General features: G+C 57.3%; 2 protein-coding genes across 2 annotated transcripts; both read right to left on the minus strand.

Annotated features, from left to right (window-relative positions):
- Window positions 1–8012: 8012 nt before the first annotated feature.
- Window positions 8013–12941, minus strand: LOC116798564 (solute carrier family 35 member B1-like). The gene is given in 11 exon segments (XM_032711064.1): window positions 8013–8062; window positions 8390–8455; window positions 8682–8719; window positions 9118–9225; window positions 9810–9922; window positions 10276–10520; window positions 10833–10863; window positions 11866–11954; window positions 11957–11995; window positions 12118–12221; window positions 12791–12941. Coding segments are annotated over 11 exon segments (984 nt in total). The 5' UTR covers window positions 12892–12941.
- An 856-nt stretch (window positions 12942–13797) lies between these two features.
- On the minus strand, window positions 13798–21620 carry FAM117A (family with sequence similarity 117 member A). Its single transcript, XM_032711066.1, is given in 10 exon segments — window positions 13798–15023; window positions 15026–15084; window positions 15521–15641; window positions 15881–16013; window positions 16057–16116; window positions 16358–16492; window positions 16762–16875; window positions 18752–18897; window positions 20899–21031; window positions 21579–21620. Coding segments are annotated over 10 exon segments (1161 nt in total). The 3' UTR covers window positions 13798–14805.
- Between the last annotated feature and the right edge of the window lie 3685 nt (window positions 21621–25305).

Raw genomic sequence — 25305 nt, forward strand, 5'->3', positions numbered from 1 at the left:
GCGCTCCCCTCGCGGTCGCGCACGCGCAGAGGGCGACTGACGCCAAAGGCCACGCCCACTGCCTTTTATGGACGAGCGGCCCCGTCGCGCGAGACATTTCCTTCCCCTCGCGCATGCGCCACCCTCCTGCGGCGCCGCTGAGGGCTCACTTTGTGGCAGGCCCCGCTCCTGCCGTGCCTCCGGATGGATCACTTTGTGGCAGGCCCTGCTCCTGCCGTGCCTCCTGAAGGAATCACTTTGTGGCAGGTCCGGCCCCTCCTCTGCTTCCTTTGATGGCTCACTTTGTGGCAGGTGCCTCGCGGCCCCGCAGTGCGAAGGGAATGGCGTGAGCCGTCTGCCCTGCCCTCCCGGCTCTGTGAGGGGGCACCCGACTGAGGGAATGGCCTGTGCCATATCCCCATTCCTCACGGCTCTGTGAGGGGGTGTCTGACTGAGGGAGTGGCCTGTGCCATCGTCCCTTCCCTCATGGCTCCATGAGGGGTTATCTGACTGAAGGAATGGCCTGTGCCATCATCCCTTCCCTCACGACTCTATGAGGGGTTATCTGACTGAAGGAATGGCCTGTGCCATCATCCCTTCCCTCACGACTCCATGAGGGGTTATCTGACTGAAGGAATGGCCTGTGCCATCATCCCTTCCCTCACAGCTCCATGAGTGTATATCTGACTGAAGGAATGGCCTGTGCCATCATCCCTTCCCTCACAGCTCCATGAGTGTATATCTGACTGAGGGAATGACCTGTGCCATCATCCCTTCCCTCACAGCTCCATGAGTGTATATCTGACTGAGGGAATGGCCTGTGCCATTGTCCCTTCCCTCACAGCTCCATGAGTGTATATCTGACTGAAGGAATGGCCTGTGCCATCATCCCTTCCCTCACAGCTCCATGAGTGTATATCTGACTGAGGGAATGACCTGTGCCATCGTCCCTTCCTTCACAGCTCCATGAGGGGGTGCCTGCCTGAGGGAACACCATCTCCCCTTCCCTCCCATTTCAGTGAAGGACTGCCTGCCCGAGGGAGTGTTGCACTCTTAAGCACGGTATTTATATTAACTTTTTGATAAAGGGATTATGCAGCAAACACCCTCTCTGTCTGCCACACTGGGGTGTGAAATGAAAGCTTAGGAGAGACCTCAGAGACCTTCGAGCACCTATGAGGGGGTTGGCGAGGAAATGGGGCCAAGCAGGTGGCAGGAGGGTGAGAAACAACAGTAAAACAAGAAAGATTTAAATTCCAGATGAGAAATTTGTACACCACAACCTCAGATGAGAGAGATTGCCCAGAGAGGCTTTGCAGTCTCTACTGGAGGTTTCAAGGTCTGGTTAAATAAAGCCCTGAGACACCTTCTCCCCTTTCACAGGTGACCCTGCATCAAGTCCCTCCCAACCCTAATTATCCCGTGATCCCGAGGTGTCATCCATGTACAGGTCTTCCCTAATTTGTAAAGGTTTTTAACCAGTGAAGCAAATTTTCATCATTAGTAGTCCTTAATTATTTACACATTTGTAGAGAAGCTTATCCTTTCTCTCCTGCCAGTTCCAGCCTCAGGGTGAATTAATACAATTACACGCAAATAACCGAATTAACCAGGCTCCACAGTACATCCCACACTTATTTAAATGAGAAGTGCAGAATATTTCAGTCTCATCCCTCATTCTCTCAGCTGAAAAACGCTGCTGCCCTCGGCACATCAGCTCCAGGACACTGGGCTGCCACTCTCCTCCACTGCTGATTCCCAGTATTGCCTGCTTCATTCCCAACGTTTTCTCCAGCGCCCTGGGTTTTCCTGGCAAGTGCCTCATCCAAGTCATGACCAATCCTTGGACCCTGCTTCGTTCCATCGTTTCACAAACTGCTGCCCACGGTGACAGAACAGCAGGTACTGCTGCATTGTGATGAAGGAATGCCATAAAACTGCCCCCTCCTGAGCTACAGGCTTGCATTAACATTCCTGTTCTGGCCACACGTTTCTCCTAGAGACTTGTTTTCATACCCCTTCCATCACCCCGGGTTTTATGTTCCCACGTAAGCTGTGGATTTTTAGTGATGTGTTTATCCTCTTAGAGCCGAAGTACCAAGGAAATTACAGCACCAGTTTTAGAGAAAACAAAGAGATTCCCCCTCCCTCTCGATTCAAGCAGAATCGAGACAAATAACAGAAAATTCTCCTTTAATTCAGCACTGGCCAAGGGTCACTTAGAGGGGGGTCAACTTCTTTTGGAGCTTAGACATTTTCCTGATCAGAATTCTCTTGTTCCCAGGAAGCAGAAAATGAAATGGGGCACCTGGAAAAATGAAGGTGGAACTTCACCTCCCCTCCGTACGTAAAAGTTGTTGGGGGTCAGTTCTGTCCTCCCTGGTGGCAGGGACAGGAGCAATGGGGTTCCCTCCCCTGCCCAGCCCTGCCCTGGTTCAGGGCTGGGATGAAGGGCTGAGCTGTCCCGAGGGAGCTGTGTCCCAGGGGGGAGCTCAGTCCCGGGGGCTGAGCCGTGACACTGGGGGGGATGAGCTGATGTGAGCAGGCGAGAGCACTGAGTTCTCAGGGGCATTTGCTCTGGGTGAGACTCTCACCTGAGCCACACAGGTGGGTTTTGGCCCCTCAGAAGCAGCCCTGAGTGCTGATGCCCACCCGGTTTGGAGGTGCCACCTTGGCACATCCCCGTTTGATTTCCCTGCCGACGCTGATTAAACCCGGGCTGTGGAAGAGTCGTGTGCGAGAATTTTAACCAGCTCCTGCTTCTTAATATTCAACTTCCTCTTTGGTTTTAATTATTTTGTCCCTGCATTTCCCTGTCAATTTACTAAAACTCCAGAAATGTAATTTAGGGAGAGGCTGAACCCGGAGAAAGCTGCCAGCGTTTCTGCATCATGATTAAATGTATCAGCGTGCCTTCAGTGAGAGGCTGAGAAACAGGAGGCTCGTAATTACCTCCCTGTTATCCAGGAAAGAATCTGCCACACGTAGGGATACAGAGTTATTGAAAATGCAGCACTAATTAAAATCTCATAGAGGCTCCCCAGGATCGAGAGGATTGAAAACAAGTTATTTCATTATTTCCCGGATTTGCCATCTTTGTTACGAAACCAAACAAACCCTTCCTAAACAAAGCCCATCTCAATCACTGGGGAGACTTAATGAGGCTCTCAGAGATGCAACAGTAACAAACACATTGCAAGGTGCTGATTCCCCTCTCCCGGTACCAGGGAGACCCCCAGGACTCATTTCCGCTGTAAAGAGAAGGGAATGTTGTGGCAGAGCCACAGACTGAACAGAACCGTGGCTGGGTTTGAGGGGCCGCTTTGTTCTAAACTGGAGCCATTAAGGATCCTCGATATTCCAGGCTTTTGTGGTTTAATTGTTAAATCACAGCCAGCACACACAGTGCTGACAGGGTTGGTGAGGAGAGGGAGAGCTGCTGAGATCCTGGGTGCTCCCAACCGTGGCAGTCGGAGCATCCTCCAGGGAAAGGAGCCTGGTCTGAGCTTCGCTTTTCCAAACCCTTTTGCTCCAAAGTTAATTTGCAACAGAATGGCAAGTTCTGAGCAAGACAATGAGTGGGGCAGCCCCACAGCCCCTTCCTGCAATGAAACCTCCAGTGCTGGGGGGGCAGGAGGGTGACAAATATTACCCACCTGTGAGAACTTGTACAGTGTGTAGAGGGCTCAGGCAGCTCATTCACACATATAAAAAAAAGCAGGGCAGCTGGCTGCTCCCAGATCCAAGGCAGAAATCCCGAGGGGTCTCGGAAGGGAACAGGAAATAGGTGGGGTTTACTTGAGCTGGTTTTACCTCAGGTGGGTTTTACTTCCCTGGTGAGGGGCTGGGATGGATTCCCAGGGAAGCTGTGGCTGCCCAGCCCTGGGAGTGTCCAAGGCCGGTTGGAGCACCCTGGGACAGCAAAAGGTGTCCCTGCCCATGGCAGGGGGGGCATACTGGAAGGGCCTTTAAGGTCCCTTCCCACCTGGTCTAAAAATTACAGGTACCCCCATTTTTAGGCCCTTTCTGACCCAAACATTCCCCTGGAGTGTTCCAGTTCCAGGCTGTGCCCGTGCTCAGAGCTGTCCCAGCCTGGCACTTCAAACATCAGCTCCTTCCCTCCTGGCATCTGGATCCAAGGCACCTGTGTCCCTCCAAATATAAAGGATGAACTGGCTCTGGTACAGCCGCCACATCAGCTTTAAATTCAGTACAAATCGGCCACTTCCATGAGAAACTTCCTGCGGGTGGTCACAGAATCCCAGAATTACTGAGGCGGGAAGCCCTCCAAGATGATCCAGTCCACCCTTGTGCCCATCCCCACCTTGTACCCCCAGCCCAGGGCACTGAGTGCCACAGCCAGTACCTTCCTGGGCACCTCCAGGGATGTGACCCCACCACGTCCCTGGGCAGCCCCCTGCCAAGGCCTGACAGCCCTTTCCATGGAGAAATCCCTCCTGGTGCTGGGACAGTCCCTTTCTCACATCCCAACCCCTCACAGCTCCTGCTGTGCACATTTCTCACCCAAATTCACTCTCCTGACTTCGAAACACCACAAAACAACTTAACTCAGTCATTTTTTGCTGTGATTAAAAACTACTTCTCTTTACGAGAAAACAAACATTGCTTAAAAAAAACCATAAATTTGACCTCCCTGAGAAAAAACTCTGACTTGGAGATTTTAATTGCAGGGAATCTGTTCCTTTTTGCTATTTTACCTGTATTGGAAAAGTATCAAGCTGATTTTTTTTTAGGAGAGGAAATTATACTTTAAAATGCACAATTGTGAGGAAGTGACTCCCCAACGTCTTTGAGTTGCTGCTTTGTTTCTCCCCCTCAGAAGCATCTCCCGCCTCCCTCGATGAGCCTGCTCTTGTTTTTTAGGCTGCTTTGCTTCAGGATGCTTTTGATCCTGCCTCATTAAAACCTCATCCTGCTGCTCCCCACCAGCCCTAACGGGCTCTGAAATGATTTCCCTTTCTCCGAGGAAGTTGTTAACTCTGGGAGCACCTGCAGGGTGGGGGAGCTCAGAGTGCTGTCAGAAATGCCCAGATTTATCCAGATTTATCCCAGCCAGCCTTTCCCCCCCAGCAGGAATCAGCTCCTCAGTGTTATCCCAGCTGGAGGGGTGGAATGGGCTGAGGGTGTCGGTGGCTGCTGATAATTGGACAAAAGACTTGGAAACTGAGGGTGAGATTCACTCTGCAGAACAGAACAGGGGTAGTCTGAACCAGCATAAAGGGCTCAAGCAGCTGGAACACAAAACAAAACTAAAGCAAAAAAAAGGGGAGGAAGTACAGCAGGAAATAAAAAAACAGGGACCAGTGAAGAGAAGTGATTGGTAAAGGGAGACCCTGAAAGTCTGGACCTTCAGGGCGGTAACAACAGTTAAGGAAAAGGGTTTTTAAGTATCCACAAACTAAGAATTTTTCATCCTCTCACTCTGGGATTAAAACCTAAACCACAGTTTATTATTTCTTATTCCTGCTGGTGGGAGGCAGGAGAGCTCCCATAAAATCTGTGCTTTCCACACTTAAATGTTAATGTTCATTATTGCACTCAAATATTAACAACTAAAGGTTAATATTGACTGTCAGTTTGTATTTTCTTGCACAAATTCTAGCAAATATCGTGACTTAACTATTGCTGCTCCAGGACATCCCAGTTCCAGCATTTCCAGGGCTGCTCTTCCCACTGGGCTGTGCCCACCCTTCCTGTGAGGGGGTGTTTATAAACGATAAAATGAGAGGCTGCATCCTCCCCGGGTTCCCAGGATTTGTGGAACTCACACTTCCCTAAAACACTGACTGGCTGCAGGAACAATTAATTCCATCCCGGGTGTTTGTTCAGTTATCAGGTGACAGAGTCCTGGGGAACATCAGTGGAGTGACTCCAACCAGTGACCTGAAGTGACAACGTGAGTCACCTCAGAGAGACAGGGTGGAAAAGACACCTTAGAATTATCAAACCAGAGAAAACAAAGCTTTTGTTAAAGCTCGTGCACATTGAGGGGCAAAGGAGTCCTGTGGGGCAGAGCTGGGACAGAAGGGCCCTGGGTGGGCCCTGCTCCTGTCCCAGCTGCAGGAACTCACTGGGGGCTCCAAAGAAACCACTTCTTTCCAACAAACTCACCCAGATTTCTGTTGTTCAGGGGAGATCACAACCTTGATTAGAGGTGGGGTCCCTCCTGCAGAAAAGCAAATCACCGAGTCCAGGGACCATCGTGGAAACTTTTCCCTGCTGTCCCCACAGTTATGGGCCCTCAAGGTTGGCAACTCGTTGACTTCAAAGGAATGATGACAATTCCTTGTCCATCTGCACTGCTGTGACCAGGAAATTATCAACTCATGGATTTCAAAGGAATGATGACAATTCCTTGTCCACCCTTCCCATCCTGTGACCAGAAAATTATCAACTCTTTGATTTCAAAGGAATAAGGACAATTCCTTGTCCACCTTTCCCATCCTGTGACCAGAATCATCCCTTCCACAGTCACCCACCTCTACAAACCCCCACCTTCCATCCCAGCTCCTCTGTGCTCTCTGAACACTGGGGCTTGTTTTGAACCACCTGCTCACGGAGCTGGAGACAAACCTGAGCAGCGCAAAGGAAAAGGGACACGGTGCCAAGGTTTCCCCCCTGTGGATCCACATCTGGGCTCTGCGCCCAACCTGCCCCGCCTCAGCCTGCTCCACCAGGAGCTCCTCTGCAGGGCAGCAACAGCCGGGGGGATCTGCCTGTTCTGTCCTGCCTGGCTCCTCGCACCTCCCCAGAGCCACAGTAGCTGACAGGCTCCTGGGAGAATCCTGCCAGGAATGTTTCCAGCCAGGCAGTGGGGCTGTGGGCAGGGAACCAGCAGCTGGAGTGCTGGGGGATTCTCCACAGCCCACAAACCACCCGGCCCTGCTGGTGGCCAGAAAGGGCTGAACGGGGCCCAACACGGAGGAAAACCGGATCTCCCCCTTGGTTTCGCTGCTCCCAACGACTCCAGCAGCGGAGTCACATCAGGAATTAAAGAGAGCTGCTGCTTTGTTGCTTTTCCTCCCGGTGTTCCTCGGGAATGGTTGAAATGAGAGTTCCCCCTGCTGGACACTGCCATCCCGAGCGGCTTTGGAGCCAGGGGCAAAGCAGGAGAGAGGGCAAAGGGAATCTCTGCAGAACCCTCAGCTGTTTGTGCTTGCAGGCTTTGTCCGAGGCCCTTCCCAAACTCATCTCCCTCCTCTGCCACCTCTGCTGGGGCAGGAGCAAAGCACCACCTCGGCACTTCCTTCTTGGAACAAGCAAGCAGGCCTTGGCAGCAGGAGTTAAAGATCCCTTTGCCCAGCCTGGATTGCTGCAGGATCTGAACTCCAGTGTCACACTTGGGCCATTAAGTCATCTCTGGAGGGAAGAAAGTGCTTCCTGACACTTCACCCAAACTCCAACTTCCGCCTCTGAAGGACACTGGAGCTGTTTATGGAATGAGACAGAGCCCAGGAACTATGAGACAACAATTATCCCCCTGCAGAAGGGCCTCCCCATCAAGGGAGGGGTGTGGGAAAGCAGGGAGGGTGAGAGAGAGAATTCCAGGAGCAGCTCAGGGAAGAGATCAAGGTCCCATCTGGAGGGACGAGAGGCCAAAGCCCCGAGCAGATGGAGAGCAGAGGCAGCTGCAGGAACAGCCTTTCATGTGCAAAGTTTGCTCCTTGGAGAATTCCACTCTGGAGCATCACTGGATAACAACTCCTCCCCTCCGGAGTAGGGATGCTGTTCATTACCAGGGCCCAATTAAGCAGGGCCCTGTAATTAACTGTTGTCCCCTCAGCTGGGCAGGTCTGGCAGCAGAAGGTCCTGGCTGGGGGGAAGAATGAATTTGGGCCCCCTGGTTAAAAGGTTCCCCTGGGAAGCGCCAGGAATTCCGGTGTGGAAGGGCTGGGATGAAGACATCGGGATCTCCCAGTGGAAGAAACATCCCACCAGCGGCTGCTCCCACGTCCCTCATGGAAAAACCACACAGCCTGGGGGCTTTTCCAACCTTTAATCCAGGGATCGCCTCAGGCCACGCCAAAGAACTCACGGAATTCTGGGCTGCGCCCAAAACCAACTGGAATCAAAGTTCGGAAGAGTGGCCATTGGCTGTTTGTCTTTAATAAAGATATGAAGGAATTTGTGGGTTTTGTCCTGTAAGGCAAGAATTTCCTGCTGCTGCTCGGCGCCGATTACAGAAAACCAACGGGAAAAAAAAGCTCAATTACGCTCCCAAATTAAAGTGTTACATCTGTAGGACAATTCAGAATTAAAAAACTGAAACAAACCAACAAAAGATTCCACACAGTCTCCTCCTGATTCCCTCTCCTGAGTCCAGTTGAACAGATCTTGAGGTACAAGACAATAAATTAAAAGTTCATTCTGTCTGCGGGGATCAACCGACCGACCGACCACCTCCTCAGTGCGACGTTTTCTTCACTCCCTTCCCGAATTGCATCGATGGCCGAGCCTGCAAAGACACAAAACGAGCCAGCCGTGCACCAAAAAATGCCTTGTGTTCCTCCAACAAGGAATTTGGGGGAAAAGCAGCAGCCTGAGAGCCCCCGAAGTGAGGGTGTTTGGGCACCCCGGGGTGGGGGACACACCGAAGGGCACTGGGAGCACACGGGGCCACTCGAGGCCTGGGGGGTAACACAGGGACAGAGGGAGCTCAGGGATCTGCTTCCCAGACTTACCCAGGAAGACCAGGATCGTCCCCACCCACTGCATGGAGCTGATGGGGTTGGCAAACAGGACGACTGAGGCCAGGATGGTGAAGAACTTGGGTGGTGGTGACGATGGAGCAGGTGAGGGGCCCGAAGGACACCACGGTCATGAAGATAAAGGTCTGGGGGCAGCAAACAGGGGCTGTTTGTCCCCAGCCCCAGGAACAGGACACCGGGGATGGTGTTTTCAGGGAAAAGCCGAAGGATCTTCCCCCAAATCCCGATTGTTTGCACACAAACTTGAACCGGTTTTACGGAATCCCGGCATGGTTTGGGTTGGAGATGATCCAGTTCCACCCCATCCCATGGGCTGTGCAGGGCCCAGGCACCCCCAGGGCAGCACAGGGTGGTCCAGCCCCACTCCAAGAGCCAGCCCAGGATGGGGGAGCCGGGCAGGAGCACTCACCTCCCCAGGGCGCTGGTGAGGCCGAACAGGAGGATGTTGGAGATGATGCTGGATAATCGTTCCGTGAAACTCAGGATACCTCCAGAGCCTCCCCAGTGAACAGGATCCCTGGAAGACACACCAAGATGGAAAACTCTGAACTGGGGGCCCAAAATGGCACGTGGTGCAATTTCAGTCTGTGCCAGAGCCCCAAGAGGAGCTATGGAAGCAGGGAGTAAATTCCAAAGTGGAAAAACACAGAAGAAAAAGCCATCACCTCCCTGGTTAATTATGAAAGGAGCAATCTGTTATCTACAGATCAAATTCCAACAACACAGCCGACTAATTAGAAGGGCTGCAGCAGGATCATCAAATCATGGAATGGGTTGGGCTGGGGAGAAGACCTTAAACTCATCCAGTTCAACCCGTGCCACAGGCAGGGACACCTTCCAAGGCAGGGACACCTTCCACTATCCCAGGTCGTCCCAACCCTTTCCAGCCTGGCTGGGGCTCTGGTGGCACTGGGAGTCTCTGGTGGGCACTGGCAGAGCTGCACTGAGCAGAGCCCCCCCCCTCACACACAGACCAAACAAAAACCCCAAACCAAAGCACAAAGGGTTTTTCCCCAAAAGTGTTCCCGCTCTGGTTTGGAGCTCAGGGTGAGGGTCAGGGTTAGCCTGGGTGGGGCTGTGCCCTGGGCAGGGGGTCCTTACCGCCCCCAGGAACAGGGTGGACCAGGGTTGACGTTGAGCATCTGTGGTTGGAGCCAGTTGGTAGTGAGCCCCATGTGGCTGGGACACGTGAGCCCGTCCAGGTCGCGACAGCGCTGGGCAGGAGACAAAACCTCCCCTGGTTGGTCCTTCCCACAGGGAAAACCTCATTGTCCCCCTTCTCCACGGCAGCTCCCGAGCAGGAACTGATGGAAAAGGGGTTTGGTGCCTCAACACCTGAGCTGGGGGGACAGGCACGGACCCCCAGCACAGCTCAGAGCCCCCTCACACCCCCCTGCCCTCCTGACACTCCTGAGGGCACTGGGAGCTGGGAATCACACCTGAGTTCTGGGATTTGGGGACAGGGGAGCTGGGAGTCACACCTGAGTTCTGTGTTTAGCACACAGGTCCAGGTGAGCTGCACACCTGAGTTCTGTGTTTAGCACACAGGTCCAGGTGAGCTGCACACCTGAGTTCTGTGTTTGGCTCCCTGGGGCACAGGAGAGCTGTAACCCCCCCGAGGTCCCTCCCTGCCCCGGGTGCCCCCAGCACTCACCAGCAGCAGTTCCCCGTAGCCAAAGACGTGGTCGTCGCCCCCGGCCCCCTTTTTGGGCTTGTACAGGAACAGGGCCACGCCTGCCACGATGAGCAGCACGCACAGGTACTTGGCTGGGGGGTACTTCTTCCTCAGCAGGGTCACCCCTAAGAGCATCACTGCACACAAGGGACGTCACAACCCGCTCCTAAAACCCCTCACGGCGTTAAACCCCCGGAAAAGTCACTCCTGGAAGAGTCACTGCACAGAAGGGACGTCAAAAACTGCTCCCAAAGCCCCTCGTGGGGGTTAAACCCCAAAAAAGTCCCTCCTAAAGCCGTAACTGCAGAGAAGGGATGTCCCAAACTGGTCCCAAAGCCCCTCCTGGGAGTTAAACCCTGCCCAGCAGAGCAGCACAGGGACAGAGCGGGGAGATGGATCTGCCAGGGAGAAATCCCCTCAAACACACAGGAAACTGGGAATGTGCTCACCTGGAATGGGCTTACAGGACTTGCCCAGGACCTGGAAAGGAAAGACAAGGATTGACTATCCCCATCATCACCTGGGATGGGAGAGAGCCTGGATATGGGACTTCCAAATAGCACAGCAACCCCACCCCAACTCAGGGTGATTAATTACCAGGGCAACTGATAACTAACAGTGAAGGTTCCTCAACCACCCCAAGCCTTCCAACAGCAAATTCCCAACATTTCTAGGGATTGCTTTTCCCTTTTTGGATCACCTGAGCTCTCCCAAGCCCTCCCTAACACGAAAGTGGCCACAGAAAAAGGGGAATCAAACCCCTGGTGTCCCTTCCCAGCCTGTGCTGTGTGACCCATACAGAGAGCAGGAAATACTGAGCAGGCCATAAATAGATCAGTAAATACTGAGTGATCCAAAACAGATCCATAAATACTGTGTGATCCATATAACCCATACATAGATCCATAAATACTGTGTGATCCATATAACCCATACACAGATCCATAAATACTGTGTGATCCAAAACCAGAGCAGTAAATAGTGTGATCCATATGATCACACAGTGATCTGAGGGGTCCCAACGGTGTGGGGTGATTTAGGGGGTCCCACGTGTATGGGGTGGGGATTTGAGGGGTCTCACCTGTGTGGGGTGGGATTTGAGGGGTCTCACCTGTGTGGGGTGGGGATTTGAGGGGTCTCACCTGTGTGGGGTGGGGATTTGAGGGGTCTCACCTGTGTGGGGTGGGGATTTGAGGGGTCTCACCTGTGTGGGGTGGGGATTTGTGGGTCTCACCTGTGTGGGGTGGGGATTTGAGGGGTCTCACCTGTGTGGGGTGGGGATTTGAGGGGTCTCACCTGTGTGGGGGGGGGATTTGAGGGGTCTCACCTGTGTGGGGTGGGGATTTGAGGGGTCTCACCTGTGTGGGGTGGGGATTTGAGGGGTCTCACCTGTGTGGGGTGGGGATTTGAGGGGTCTCACCTGTGTGGGGTGGGGATTTGAGGGGTCTCACCTGTGTGGGGTGGGGATTTGAGGGGTCTCACCTGTGTGGGGTAGCTGACGAACTGCAGGGCCGAGTTGCTGGACACCATGGCCCCCAGGTAGGACAGGGAACAGGCGCCGTAGAGCCACCCCGTGTGCGATCCACCCGCGCCCCATCCACGAGCCGGATCACTGGGAACACACGGACACCTCAGCGGGATGCGGCACCCCCGGGTCCCCCCGGGCCGGGCAGGGACACGGGAGAGCCCTCCCTGCACCCCCGGGAGGGGCCGGGGAAGGGCCGGGGCACTCACGGAGCTTGGCGAAGGCGGCGTTGATGACGCACTGGATGAACACGAGGGTCAGCGCGAACCTGAACTTCTCCTGCTGAGCCCCCTCCCCGTAACGGCCCCGAGTGCTGGGGGGGACGGACAGTGAGACACGCGGACAGACAGGGGACAGCGGGACAGGCAGAGCGAGAACAGAGCAGGGACAGCGAGACGGAGAGGGGACAGGGAGGGAACAGCGGGACAGACAGAGCGGGAACAGAGTAGGGACAGACAGCGGGACAAGGGAGGGACAGCGGGACAGACAGAGCAGGGACAGACAGCGGGACAAGGGAGGGACAGCGGGACAGACAGAGCGAAGACAGAGCAGGGACAGACAGCGGGACAGACAGAGCAGGGACAGCGGCGGCTCCATCCCGGGGCAGCTCCCGGGGACACGGGAGACACCGCGCGGGACCCGCCCGGGGGTGGCCCCTGCCGTCCCCCCGTCCTCCCCCGTCCCGTCCCGTGTCACCCCGTGCCGGGTGTCCCCCCGCCCCACGTGTCTCCCCCATTCCCGGGTCCCCTCCGGTCCCGTGTGTGACCCCGGCCCCTTGTCCCTCCCAGTCCCGTGTCCCCCCGTGTGTCCCATCCCGTGTCCCGTTCCATGTTTCTCCCCATCCCGTGTCCGTTCCCGTCCCGCGCCCCCGCCGTGCCGCACATGCTCTCCTGCAGGATGCCGTAGCAGAAGTAGCAGGCGAACACGCCGAGGCAGCAGAGGGGCAGGCGGAGGCGCTCGGGGATCGCGGGGGTCGCTCCCATGTCGGGCTCCGGCAGCTCCAGCGCCACATCCCGGCCGGCCCCGGGCGCCCTCATCGCCCCGCGCCCGCGCCGGGCGCCCTCGCGCTGCCGGACCCGCCGCGGGCCCCGCGCGGGGCCGAGAGCGGCAAAACCCGCCGGGACCCCGCGGGGCTCCGCTTTGAGGTTCCCCGACCCTCCCCCGGGCGGCGGCGGCCGCGGATCCCCCGCAGAGCCCCCGCGGAGCCCCCCCCCGGGACAGGCACCGTGCGGGGCAGCCCCGCGCTCAGGGGCCTCGGAGCGGCGCGGCGCGCGCGGGGACGCCACGGGATGTGGAGCGCGGCGATTGGCTGAGGGGAGGGGGGCGGGACCGAGGGGAGGGTGGGGATTGGTGGGGAGCGCCGGGGAGGCCACGCCCACCGCGCCGGGTTTGCCGCGCAGGTCCCAAAGCCCGGCCGGGAACGGACACGGGAACAGACCCGGGAACAGACCCGGGAATGGACCGGCCGGGGAACCCGAGCCAGGGGAGCGCCTGCACCCCCAGGGAGCCCCAACATCCTCCAGCAGAGTCCCAGCGCCCTCCCAGTGACCCCAGGACCCTCCAGGGGAGCCCCAATAAAAGCTCAGCACCCCTTCCATGTCCCCCAGCCCAGCCCCTCCAGCCCAGCCCAGGCTGGGGGCTGTCCCTGCCCTCACCACCTGCCCGCAAACCCCATCCCTTAAATCCCAGAGAAGTCCTTTGGATGCTTGAAGTGTTTATTTTGTTTCCTTGGCACCGGCATTCCCAGCATTTGCAAAAATAACCCCCCAAGCCCCCCCTGTGACCACCAGGCAGGAGCTGCAGGGGGAAGGTTCCTCTTCACAGGACATAAAACACAAACCTCAAATGGCTGCAAAAATAAGTGTCTTTGGAAGAAAATAAAGGTTTCTACACCAGGAACGAGAGAAGCAGCGGCTCCAAAACATCCCAGAGCCCCTGGAACAGGACACAGCTCCCAACTCCTGCTGGGAAGAGGCTCCACAGTCCCTGCTCTGTGTGAGGGGACTCCAAAGGCATCACAGGGTGGAGCTGCTGGATGTGGCTCCTGATCCTGCACAGGGTCCGGCCCTGGGGAGGCCGAGGGTCCTGGATCCCCCTGGGTGAGGCCAAAGGTCTTGGAACACCCCTGGATAAGGCTGAGGGTCCCAGACCTCCCCTGGATGGGGCTGCAGATCCCAGATCTCTCCTGGACGAGGCTGAGGGTCCCAGATCCCTCTGGATAAGGCCAAGAGTCCTGGATCCCCCTGGATGAGGCTGAGGGTCCTGGACCTCCCTCCACCCCCAGCCCCATCTGGGCTCTCGGCTCAGAAGTTTCTTTGGGAAGCAGCAGGATCTGTGTGTGCTGCCAGATCCCACTTCCATGCCCTTTCCCTGCAGGATCAGGCTCCTGGAAGGGCAGGGAGAGCAGCTCAAGGTCACCCTCAGCCACACAAAGTCCAGGAGATCCATGGAGGCTCCAGGTTTGGAGGAGGGAAGGGGAGGCAGAGCCAGGAATCTGCTGCTCTCCCGCCCTCCCTGAGGGACAGGACCTGACACAATTCCAGCCTGGCACATCCAAGGGCGGCTCCAGCCCCTTCTCCCCAGTCCCAGCAGGAACAGGAGGTGCTGGGAAGCCCCACCTGAGTCTTCCCAGCTCCCCCTCGTTCCCAGAGGAGCAGGGATTTGCCTCTGCTCTTCCCACAGGGAACAAGGACAATCCGACCCGGGAAAGTGCTTTGGACTGGGGAGGCTCCAGGAACGAGCCCCCCCAGCAGCGAGGGATCCACGGCACGTTGTCCTTCCCAGTCTCTGCCATCCTGGGGGGAATTCCGCCCCAATTCCCGATCCCAGGGGCTGCCACATCCCACCTCCAAGGCACTGAGGAGCCGGAGGCGCCGGTGCCGCCCTTCCCAAGGGATTCACACCACGAGGGAGCTCTGGAACACGACGCTCTCCTCGGCCTGGCCGCGCTTCCAGGGCTCGCAATTCCGGGCGGGAGCCGCGGGGGCTGGGGGGGGCTGGCAGGAGGGGAAGGGGCCGGGGCCGGGGGGAGCCGGGAAGCCCCGGAAGAGGAATCCCACGTTCGGGAAGAGCGGCTGCACCAGGCGAACGGGGCAGAAGGCGGAGCCCGAGGGGTGAAGTGAACCTTGTTCTTGTCCGGGCAGGAAGGCTGGAAAGGCTGGGATGGGCTGGAGCAGCTGAGGGGACACAGAGGGATTGCATTAGGGACAGCAATTCCCAAGGGAAAGGCTCAGCAGGCACAGGGAGAACACGGGATGTGCCAAGAGCAGCTGCTGCTGGGAGCAGGTACCCAGGGGCTGCTGGCCTTGAATCCCACTGATCTGTGGGAGATCCCACTGATTTATAGGAGATCCCACTGATTTGTAGGAGATCCCGCTGATTTATAGGAGATCCCATTGATTGATTTAGGGGAGAACCATCTCCCCCTCAAGAGGCCTGGGAAGTGCAGGAATCCCGGGATCCTCCCAGCACTCCCCCCTCCAGCTCCAGGCCCCGAGCAGCCTTTGCCTTGGGAGCCTTTTCCCCCATCCCTGCTGTCCCAGGAGCCTCAGCTGCCCCTGCCCAGCATCCCATGGGATCATCCAGTGCTTTTCCAAGGGCTCCCACACTCACAGGGTCTCCTCGAAGGCTCGGACTCTCTCGCAGCCCTCGGGAGGCTCCCGCTTGAACACGTAGCTGTGGTTGGGACGAGGGGAGGAGGCAAAGGCCAGCACTGGAGAAGGGCTGCTCCCCTCTGGGAGCAAAGGAAAAGAGGATTTGGAATAGTTTTTCAAAGAGGAATCCAACAGGGAACACGTTCTGTCAGACCCCCCAGGGCTGCAGGTTATGGAATGTTCAGGTGGAGAAGAGCTCTGTTGGGACTGTCTCCCACCTTAGCTCCACTTCCAGCCCATCCCACAGCCAGGGAGGAGCAGCCCAGGAGCTCTGGCCCCCCTCAGTCCCCCAAATTTCCCAGCCCTTTTCCACGCTCACCTTTCTCCTTTGGCTCCGGCTGTGCCTCCGAGGGCCTTCCCGGGCTCTGCAGGGATGGGGAGGGGGACAGGGAGAGGCTGTTCCAGCTGCCACTTCCCGGCTCCAGGGCCAGGGGGGTGTCCCAGGGGGTGTCCAGGGGGTGTCCCGGGGGGTGTCCAGGGGGTGTCCCAGGGGGTGTCCAGGGGGTCTGGCTGGGCGGGCGCCGGCGCCCTGTGCCCGTCTGGGACATCCAGGATCTGGGAGGGAGCAAAGGATCAGAGCAGCAGGAAACCCCCTGGCACCTGGGAGAGCTTTGACCTGCAGGGCAGGAACTCTGTGGATCCTTGTGGATCCCTTCCCACTTAGGAGATTCTGTGATTCCATCATAAACCTGGACATGGGGACTTGTCCCCAGGGCCGAGAAACAGAACCAGGCGGAGCTTTAGGAGGGAAGGGTTTCCAGGAGAAGATTCCAGACAGTCCGTGACCTTCACTCACCCTCAGCAGCTCCTCATCTCCCTGTTCCCTCACAAACACCTCCTCCAGCTCCTGGTTCAGCCCTTCCAGGCTCCTGTGCAGGCAGGGGCTGAGCCTCAGGACGGGACATGGAGAAGGGAAGCCGGAGGGAGAGTCCTGCAAGAGTCGGGAATGCTGGGAGTCAGAGCTGGATCTGCACAGCCTCAGCTCCCAGGGCTCAGCCAGAGCCCCCTGGGCTGGGGAACACTGACAGGACAGTCCTGTGAACTCCCTGAGTGTGGAGGAAATCCTGGGAATGTGCTGGAGAGGAGGAGAAATCCTCCTGAGGAAAGCACAGCCCAGGAGGTTTGGGGCCCTTCCCAGGGGGAATTTGCTCTGCCCCTCACTGGGATGGGGGGACAGGGAGCAGGGGGGGTGGGATGTACCTGGAGTGATCCACGGAGCGTGTGATCCCCTGGGAATGGGCAGCTCTTCTCCCTCTCCTTCCCATTCCTGCCGCTGAGCTTCGTGCGCTGGAGCTGCTGCTTCAGCTTGGCAATCTGGGACACTCGGGATCAGCGTGGGAGCACGAGACCAGGGACAACAGCCCCAAACAACAGCTCCCAAAGAACACCTTCCCCAAACCAACCCCCCCAAACCAACCCCTCCCCAAACCAACACCTCCTCAAGCCAACACCTCTCCAAACCAACCTCCCCCAACCCACACCTCTCCAAACCCATCCTCCTCCTCCTCCTCCTCCTCCTCCCCCCCATCCCCTTTGGCAGTGCCAGATCAGACACAATCCCAGGAGCAGCAGCTCCAAGGATGGGCCTGGAGTTCTCCCAAGGCCTCGTCCCCCTGTGCTGCTGCAGCGTGGGCAGAGCTGTTCCGTGGTGGATCCGGGTTATCTCCACCCAAAGTGAGGATTCCCTGCTGGACCCACTCCCAGCACCCGGAGCTGCCCCGGAGGGAAGCCACAAATCCCCTGCAGCCGGATCCTGGGGTCAGGGCTGGGACAAGGGCTGAGGGCTCATTCCCAAAGGTCTCCTGGCTCCCTCCCTCCCCTCCCAGCCCAGGCTCTCCGTTACCTCCGCCGGTGCTCGGAGCCGCCCCCGGCGCTGCCCGGCCCTGCCGCCGCCTCGGGCCACGACTGCGGGGTCTGGGGCGAGAAACAGGGCTCAGGACACTCACAGGGCTCAGGACAATCACAGGGCTGAGGACAATCACAGGGCTGAGGACAATCACAGGGCAGGGCTTCAGAGGCTGCTCCTGGAGCCTGCAGACAGTGGGATCACCCCCTGCCCTGGGCCGGTCTCCCCTCGTCAACACGAGGCTCAGTGATCGTGGAACTGGGGAATGGGTTGGGCTGGAGGGACCTTAAAGCACAGCCAGGTCCTGCCCAAGGGCAGGGACACCTTCCACCAGCCTGGCCTTGGACACTGCCAGGGATGGGGCAGCCACAGCTCCCCTGGGAAATCCAGTCCAGCCCCTCCCCACCCTCCCAGGGAGGAATTTCTTCCCAATATCCCACCTAATCCTACTCTCAGTTTAAACCCATTCCCCTTGTCCTGTCCCTCCATCCCTTGTCCCAGGTCCTTCTCCAGCTCTCCTGGAGCCCCTTTAGGCCCTGAGAGGGGCCCTGAGGTGTCCCTGGAGCCTTCTGTTCTCCAGGGATCTCTCCCCAGCTCTCCAGGGATCCCTGAGATCATCTCCATGGCCCCAGTGTGCATTTAAGACATTCCCATGTTTATTTGGGCCAGTTTGGCCGGATTTGTGCCCGCTGGGAAACTGGAGCTCATGGACACAGGGCAGGAGAGCTGCCCCAAGGCAGCAGCTCAGTCACCACAGTGAGACAAGGGGCACCAACCCACCCCTCTGGGGACACTCCTGCCCGTGGTGACACAGGGATCACAGGGTTCAGGCACTTCCTGCATGGAGACACCGAGGGGAAAAGCCTCCCCCAGCTCTGGGAACACCCAGAGCTCTGGGAACACCCAGCTGGCTGGGAGGCCTCAGTTCCTCAGTTCTGGAGCTCCAGGGTGAACCCAATCCCAGGCTTTGGGCTGCAGATGGAGCACGGAGGGAGCAGCTGCCTCCCCCAGCTCCCAGCCCCCCCCCAGGACTGGCAGCTCTCCCTGTGTTCCCAAAAAGCAGCTCTGCTCTGCAATCCATGGAATCAGGGCTGGGAATGTGATCAGCAAAGGGAGTGAACTTCCTTCCCTGCCCTCGGCCCTCTCCGGGCTCGGAGCAGTCCCCAGGCACATCTCACAAAGTTACTTCTATTTCCATATAAAGCCAGTCCTGGAGAGGGAAGAGGCCTCCAAACCAGGCCCAGGGAACTCCAGCTCTGCCCCATCGGCCGGAGCTGAGCAGCACAAAGGAACAAAAACCCTTCCCAGAACATTCCCGCTGGGAATTCCCGCCCGTGTCCGTACCTGGGTGGCTTTGTCCCTGGTGCAGGGGGGGGTGTCCCTGTCCCGGGGCCACTGTCCCAGCAGGTACGAGCCCAGGATGGGGTCCAGGGAGCAGGTCCGGCGGGAACGGCCCGGCTGCTCCGGGGCCACGGCACAGGGAACACTGGCTGGGAGAGAGAGGGGACAGGAGCTTCCAGAGCCATGGGAACACCACAGCAGCTGCACTGGAATAACGGGATACCAGCCCAGGGACCAGCCCAGGGACCAGCCCAGGGCACTGCAGGGCCACGGGCACACACAGCCTGCTTTTGGGAATCATGGTCCTGCTGCTCCTGCAGCACCCAGGGAATTCCCACCCTCACACCAGCAGCACTTCCCTGCCAAGGGAATGGAGAGGTGCTGCTCCCACAGGTGCTGCTCCCAGTCCAGGCTGGAAAACAAGCAGGAGCCCCACTGGAGCAGGGTGGGCTCAGGGTGAGAGGCACCTTCCCTGTGCTCCTCTGAGGAGGAGGAGGAGGCAGCTGGAGTGTCCCTTTCCCAGCCTGGGCTCTCCCAGCCCTCCAGGGAGCCCCAGTTGCCCCTTGGCCACGAGCCCCAGGGTTGGGGCCCTTTTCTGTGCCTGGGCCTCTGGAGCTGCTGGATAACAGGCCCAGCCCTATCTCCAGGAGCCACTTGGCCGCTCCCAAGGCTCTGGAGCAGCCCCAGACCAGAGCAGGAAATGGGTTAAAAGGGACAAGAGCTCAGTGCTGGAGGTGGAAATTTTCCTTATCCCTCCTCTTTCCCAACCCATGAGCTCAGAACTTCCTAAACAGCAGGAGTGTGAGGAGACAAATTCCCATCATCCCAGTTTTGGGTTCAATCCTGCCCAGTTTGTGCTGCAGCTCCCACACACCCCGGGAGCACATGGAAGGGAGGGGAGCAATGGGAACTCCAACCCTTCCAGAGCTGCAAAGAAACCACTGGGATGAGCAAGAAGAAAATCCAAGCTCCCAGAGCCTGCACAGCGAGGCACAGAGCCAGGAAGGAATGGAGCTCCAGCCACTTTGCCCTGGGAAAGCTGCATGGGATCCATGGAACTCTGGAGTGGGGACAGCCCAGAGCTCCAACAGAGCCCAGGGATGACAGCCCGGCTCCCATTCCTTCGGGATTTCCTCGATTTTCTCCGCACAGCAAAGTAATTGCCCAATTAACAGCAGCTTCACCTCGATTTCGCCGCCGAGAGGGGGGGCTGGCACTCGAAAGGATTATTTCATTAACTTGTTTCAAGTGTAAATTGAGCAGAAAGCTTTTTAACAGCTCCTCTGATCGATACCAGCCCTGCCAGCGGCGGGAAGGAGGGAGCCTGGAGCAGGGACATTCGGGAAGGGCCATTCATTCTCCCTGGGGAATTCCCAGCAGAGCAGATTAAACACCCCCTGCACCGAGCGAGGGACCAGCACCGGGCAGACACCACCGAATTCGGCTGGAGAAATCTCTCCCCCTGTCCCAGCTGTGATCTCACGTTTAACCCCAAAAGCGTTTCACTGCTATTTTAATACTCCGTGAGATAACGAGCAGCCAAGCAGCAACCCCACATCCAAAAGCAGCCCCGGGAACTGCCAAAAGTAACACACACACACACACACAGAGAAAAGCCAAAGACTATTATTAGGCCGCTAAAAAGTTATATTTAAGCATTCCTGAAGCGGTCAGGGAGAGCTCAGAAGTGCAATTAGGGACGAATTACCACCGGGGCAAACCGAATTCTTGCTTTTTATCGAGACGGATCAGCTGCACAAAACACAGGGCTCGGGTTTTGGGGGCTTTTTTGGTGAAACCACCTCGAAACGGGTAACTCCTTGTGAGGGGAGGAGCAGCGGGGGCTCGGTGCCCGCCCTCGGGGGTCCCAGCTCAGAGCCCGGGCCCGTCCAGGGGGGCCGAGTGTCCCCTCGCTCCCTGTCCCTGTCCCCGCTGCTCTGCCCTCGCTTCTCCCGCTCCCCTTTCGCTTCCACCCCCGCACCATCACTGCGGAGAAGGCCCGGGGGCACACGGATCGCTGAGCCCGGCCCTGCCCGCACAGCCCCGGGACCCCCGGTCCGGTGCCGGGGCCGTTTCGGAGCCCCCAAACTGGGGGCCAATCCACAACCCCCGGTTCTGCGGGTGCCGGGGCCACGCGGGTCCCCCGTTACCTGCGCGGGCCCCGTCTCCGCGGCGCTGTTGCAGTTGGAAGGGGACGGTGGCGCGGAGCGGGTGCAGCCCCCCGGGCCGGCGCGGCCGGAGGGCGCAGCACCCACTCCCGCCATGTCCCCCCCGCCCGCCGCTCTGAGCCCCCCGCGCCGCCCGCGCCCCTTATGAGCGCTCGGGGGCGGGGCCTGCGGGCGCAGCGTGGCGATCATTGGCTGCCCAGCTGCCGGCGCCCCGCCCACACCGAGGGGAAGCCAATGAGAGCGCTCAGCGCGCTCCGCCTCGCACGCGCCGCGGCGGCGGCCAATCAGGACCGCCAGGAGGCGTCACTGCTGGCAGCAGAGCCAATCAGAGAGAGAGGAGCGCGTGCAGCCACGCCCTTTGCCCCGCCCACAGCAGCGCCTCAGCCAATCAGTGCAGGGCAGAGCCCACGCGGTGACGAGTCACGTGGGCGGGGCCGGTTCCTCTTTCACCTTTGGGGGGGTGAGAACCGATCCCGATCCTAATCCCGATCCTGATCCTAATCCCGATCCTGATCCTAATCCTGATCCCGCCTCGTCCCCCTCCCACCCCATCCCTGGAAGCACTGGGCACGGCCGTCCTGGGCTTTCCCATCCCCGGGGAAGCGGCGATGAACGAGAGCCGCAAAATGAGGCAAAAAAGCCTAAAATCAGTCAAAAATTACCGTGCGGGCCGTCAGCACCCGGCTCCACGGCCCCGGCTCCATCCCAGCCCCACGGCTGAGAGGCTCAGGAGCTGTTGACCAGTTTTCCCGGATTTTCCCTTTTCCCAGTTTTAATAATTTTTCCCCTTTACCATCTTTCTAGGGATTTTTTTTCCTTTCACCAACTTTTTATGGATTTTTCCCTTCTACCAGTTTTTAGGAATTTTTCTCTTTTACCATCTTTTTAAGGGTTTCTCCCTTTTACCGTCTTTTCAGGGATTTTCCCCTCTCACCACCTCTTTAGGATTTTTTTCCCTTCCATCACCTTTTAGGGTTCTTTCCCCTTCCCCAAGCCCTGCTCTGAGCACGGGGCACAACAAGTTGTTATTTGCCTTGAAACCAGAAAAACCTGCTGTGGAAAACTCTCCCCCCCAAAGTTCTACTGCTGAGAGAACTCCCAGTTTGGGGCACCCACCCCCCTGAACCATCTGAAAACCCCAGATATCCCCCTGCAGCCCCTCCCAGGCTGAAGGAAGAGATAATATATATATATAAATATATATACAATATGTAATATATTATATATAAATACATAATATATAATGTATAAAACATAAAATATATAAATTACATAGAGATACAAAAACCCGATTCACCAAACTGATCTTCTGCCCATCAAACTGAGCATCTCCCCACCCCAACTGATCAACCACCAAACTGAGCATCCACCCTCCAACATGGTCAGCCCCCCCAAACTGAGCACCCCCCCCAAACTGAGCATCCTCCCCTCCCAAACTGAGCATCCTCCTCCCCAAACTGAGCATCCCCCCCAAACTGAGCATCCTCCCCTCCCAAACTGAGCATCCTCCTCCCCAAACTGAGCATCCTCCCCCAAACTGAGCATCCCCCCCAAACTGAGCATCCTCCCCTCCCAAACTGAGCATCCTCCCCCCAAACTGAGCATCCTCCCCCCAAACTGAGCATCCTCCCCCAAACTGAGCATCCTCCTCCCCAAACTGAGCATCCTCCCCCCAAACTGAGCATCCTCCCCCAAACTGAGCATCCCCCCCAAACTGAGCATCCTCCCCCAAACTGAGCATCCTCCCCCCAAACTGAGCATCCTCCCCCCAAACTGAGCATCCTCCTCCAAACTGAGCATCCTCCTCCCCAAACTGAGCATCCTCCCCAAACTGAGCATCCCCCCCCAAACTGATCCCCCCCCAAACTGAGCATCCTCCCCAAACTGAGCATCCTCCCCCCCAAACTGAGCATCCTCCCCCCAAACTGAGCATCCTCCTCCAAACTGAGCATCCTCCTCCCCAAACTGAGCATCCTCCTCCCCAAACTGAGCATCCCCCCCCAAACTGAGCATCCCCCCCAAACTGAGCATCCTCCCCCCAAACTGAGCATCCCCCCCTCAAACTGAGCATCCTCCCCCAAACTGAGCATCCTCCTCCCCAAACTGAGCATCCCCCCAAACTGAGCATCCTCCCCCAAACTGAGCATCCTCCTCCCCAAACTGAGCATCCTCCCCCCAAACTGAGCATCCTCCCCCAAACTGAGCATCCCCCCAAACTGAGCATCCTCCTCCCCAAACTGAGCATCCCCCCCCAAACTGAGCATCCTCCTCCCCAAACTGAGCATCCCCCCCCAAACTGAGCATCCCCCCCCAAACTGATCCCCCCCCAAACTGAGCATCCTCCCCCTCCAACTGCTCAGCCCCCAAACCCACAGCCCCCCCCAAAGTGCCCCACCTCTTGCAGGAAGGAGCCCTGCAGATCCCTGATAGGGGCAGGAGATCCCTGATAAGGTCAGAGCACAATGGGCTGTTCCCAGGGTGCCCTAAGGGTGGGCAGGGAACATTCCAGAACAGCAGCACTGAGGGGCATTTCTGAGAGTTACCCAAAAAACACTTCAGTATTTCCCTATTCACTCAACCTTACAGCTTAAAATGAAGTTTTAAACTAAAAAAAAGGGCCCTCAAGTGTCTGTTTTAACAGTTCTCCCTATCCCAGAGGTAAATCCATCCCTGGTCTTGCTGCTCCTCTGTGTACAGACACTTCTTCAAGGAAAGACACCCTTCCCAAAAATATTCCCTTCCCAAGGTCCACAAGAACTCTTAGCAAAGTAAAAAGTTATTAAATATAAGGGAAAAAAAATGGAGAGGGAACTGCCAAGCACAGGTGTTCAAAAGAACATAAAACTGCCATGAGAAATAGCTATTAGTGCCAAACAGAGAAGTTTTGACCATATTATTGTCTCACTGATGAAGTGGTGGCTCAGCTTTTTTAGGGCCTCCCAACCTCAACATTCAAATTCACTTTCAGTTTCTCTGAGAACAGTGGCTTTTTTAGGGCACAGTGATTAGAACCCAATACCCACAGCTGGGAGAAATTAAAAATATTCCCTGCTCTGGGGCTGTTTTGTTCCAGCACAAGGAAGGTCACACAGCTGGGCCTCTGCCTGTTCCCACCACAGCTCACCCTGCAGATAAGGGAGAGCAAATTAAATAAAGGCCCACTCTGACTCCAGGCCAGGTTTTGCTTTCTCCAAAGGTTTAACCCCCCCATTTTGGGTTAATTTGGAGGCAGGAAAGCCCCTGGTGCCTATCAAAGGGGCTCAGCTGAGCTGCACCTTATCAGCCCCCCAAATTTATCTGCAGCAGAAGAGGCCTTTCCCTGTCCTGCCCTGACAGACACACCCCAGGGTGTGAGGGAATTCGGGTCCCCCATTCCACAGGCTGCACTCCAGCCCTGGAATTAAGGATCCTAATGAAGTGCTGCAGTAACACAACCTTTTACAAGTGCTCAAGGGCTGCAGGTCAAGGATCCAACCTCTTATCATCCTCTGCCTGCTCCTTTCCAGGTGCTGGGCAGCAATTCTGGAGCCTCCTCTGCTTGCCCAGCACCAGGAACTGCTCCCACTTTTCAGAGCCTCAGGAAGCCAAAGTCACTTCACCACATTTACAAACACTTCAGAATTACAGGATCATGGGGTGGGGTTGGAAGGACCTTAAAGGCCACCCCCTGCCATGGACAGGGACACCTTCCACTGTCCCAGGGTGCTCCAAGCCCCGTCCAACCTGGCCTTGGACACTTCCAGGGATCCAGGGGCAGCCACAGCTTCCCTGAGAAATCCATTCCAGCCCCTGCCCACCCTCCCAGCCCAGAATTCCTCCCAGAATCCAACCTAAACCTGCCTTCAGTTTGACACCTCAGGGTTTGCAGCCATGAGTGTCACACACTCTGTGGGACAGCCCAGCCTTGTCCCTCTGAGACACCCCCGAGTGCCACCCACCCGAGTGCCACCCACCCCTGAGCTCCCAGTGCCACCCACCCCTGAGTGCCACCCACCCCTGAGCTCCCAGTGCCACCCACCCCTGAGTGCCACCCACCCCTCGAGTGCCACCCACCCCTGAGCTCCCAGTGCCACCCACCCCCTGAGCTCCCAGTGTCACCCACCCCTGAGCTCCCAGTGCCACCCACCCCCGAGCTCCCGGGGTGTCCCTGCAGGAGGGGCCAGGGGCACAGGGCCCATGTGGGGCCCAGCAGCTGCCCCTGCAGCCCAGCCCAGCCCTCCTGGGCCAGTCCCAGGGGAGATTACATTTCTGGCTGTTTGCTGTGGGGAGGAGGGAGACAGAGCTTAGATTTAAAGTCCTGATCAGCTGAGCATGAACGTGGAAGATCAAAGGGTCACTCAGCACACAAGCTAAGCTTTCCCTCATTGTCCTTGAACAAAATTCCTCTCA

Source organism: Chiroxiphia lanceolata, chromosome 26 (genome assembly GCF_009829145.1).
Source record: "Chiroxiphia lanceolata isolate bChiLan1 chromosome 26, bChiLan1.pri, whole genome shotgun sequence".
NCBI classification, from domain to species: Eukaryota; Metazoa; Chordata; class Aves; order Passeriformes; family Pipridae; genus Chiroxiphia; species Chiroxiphia lanceolata.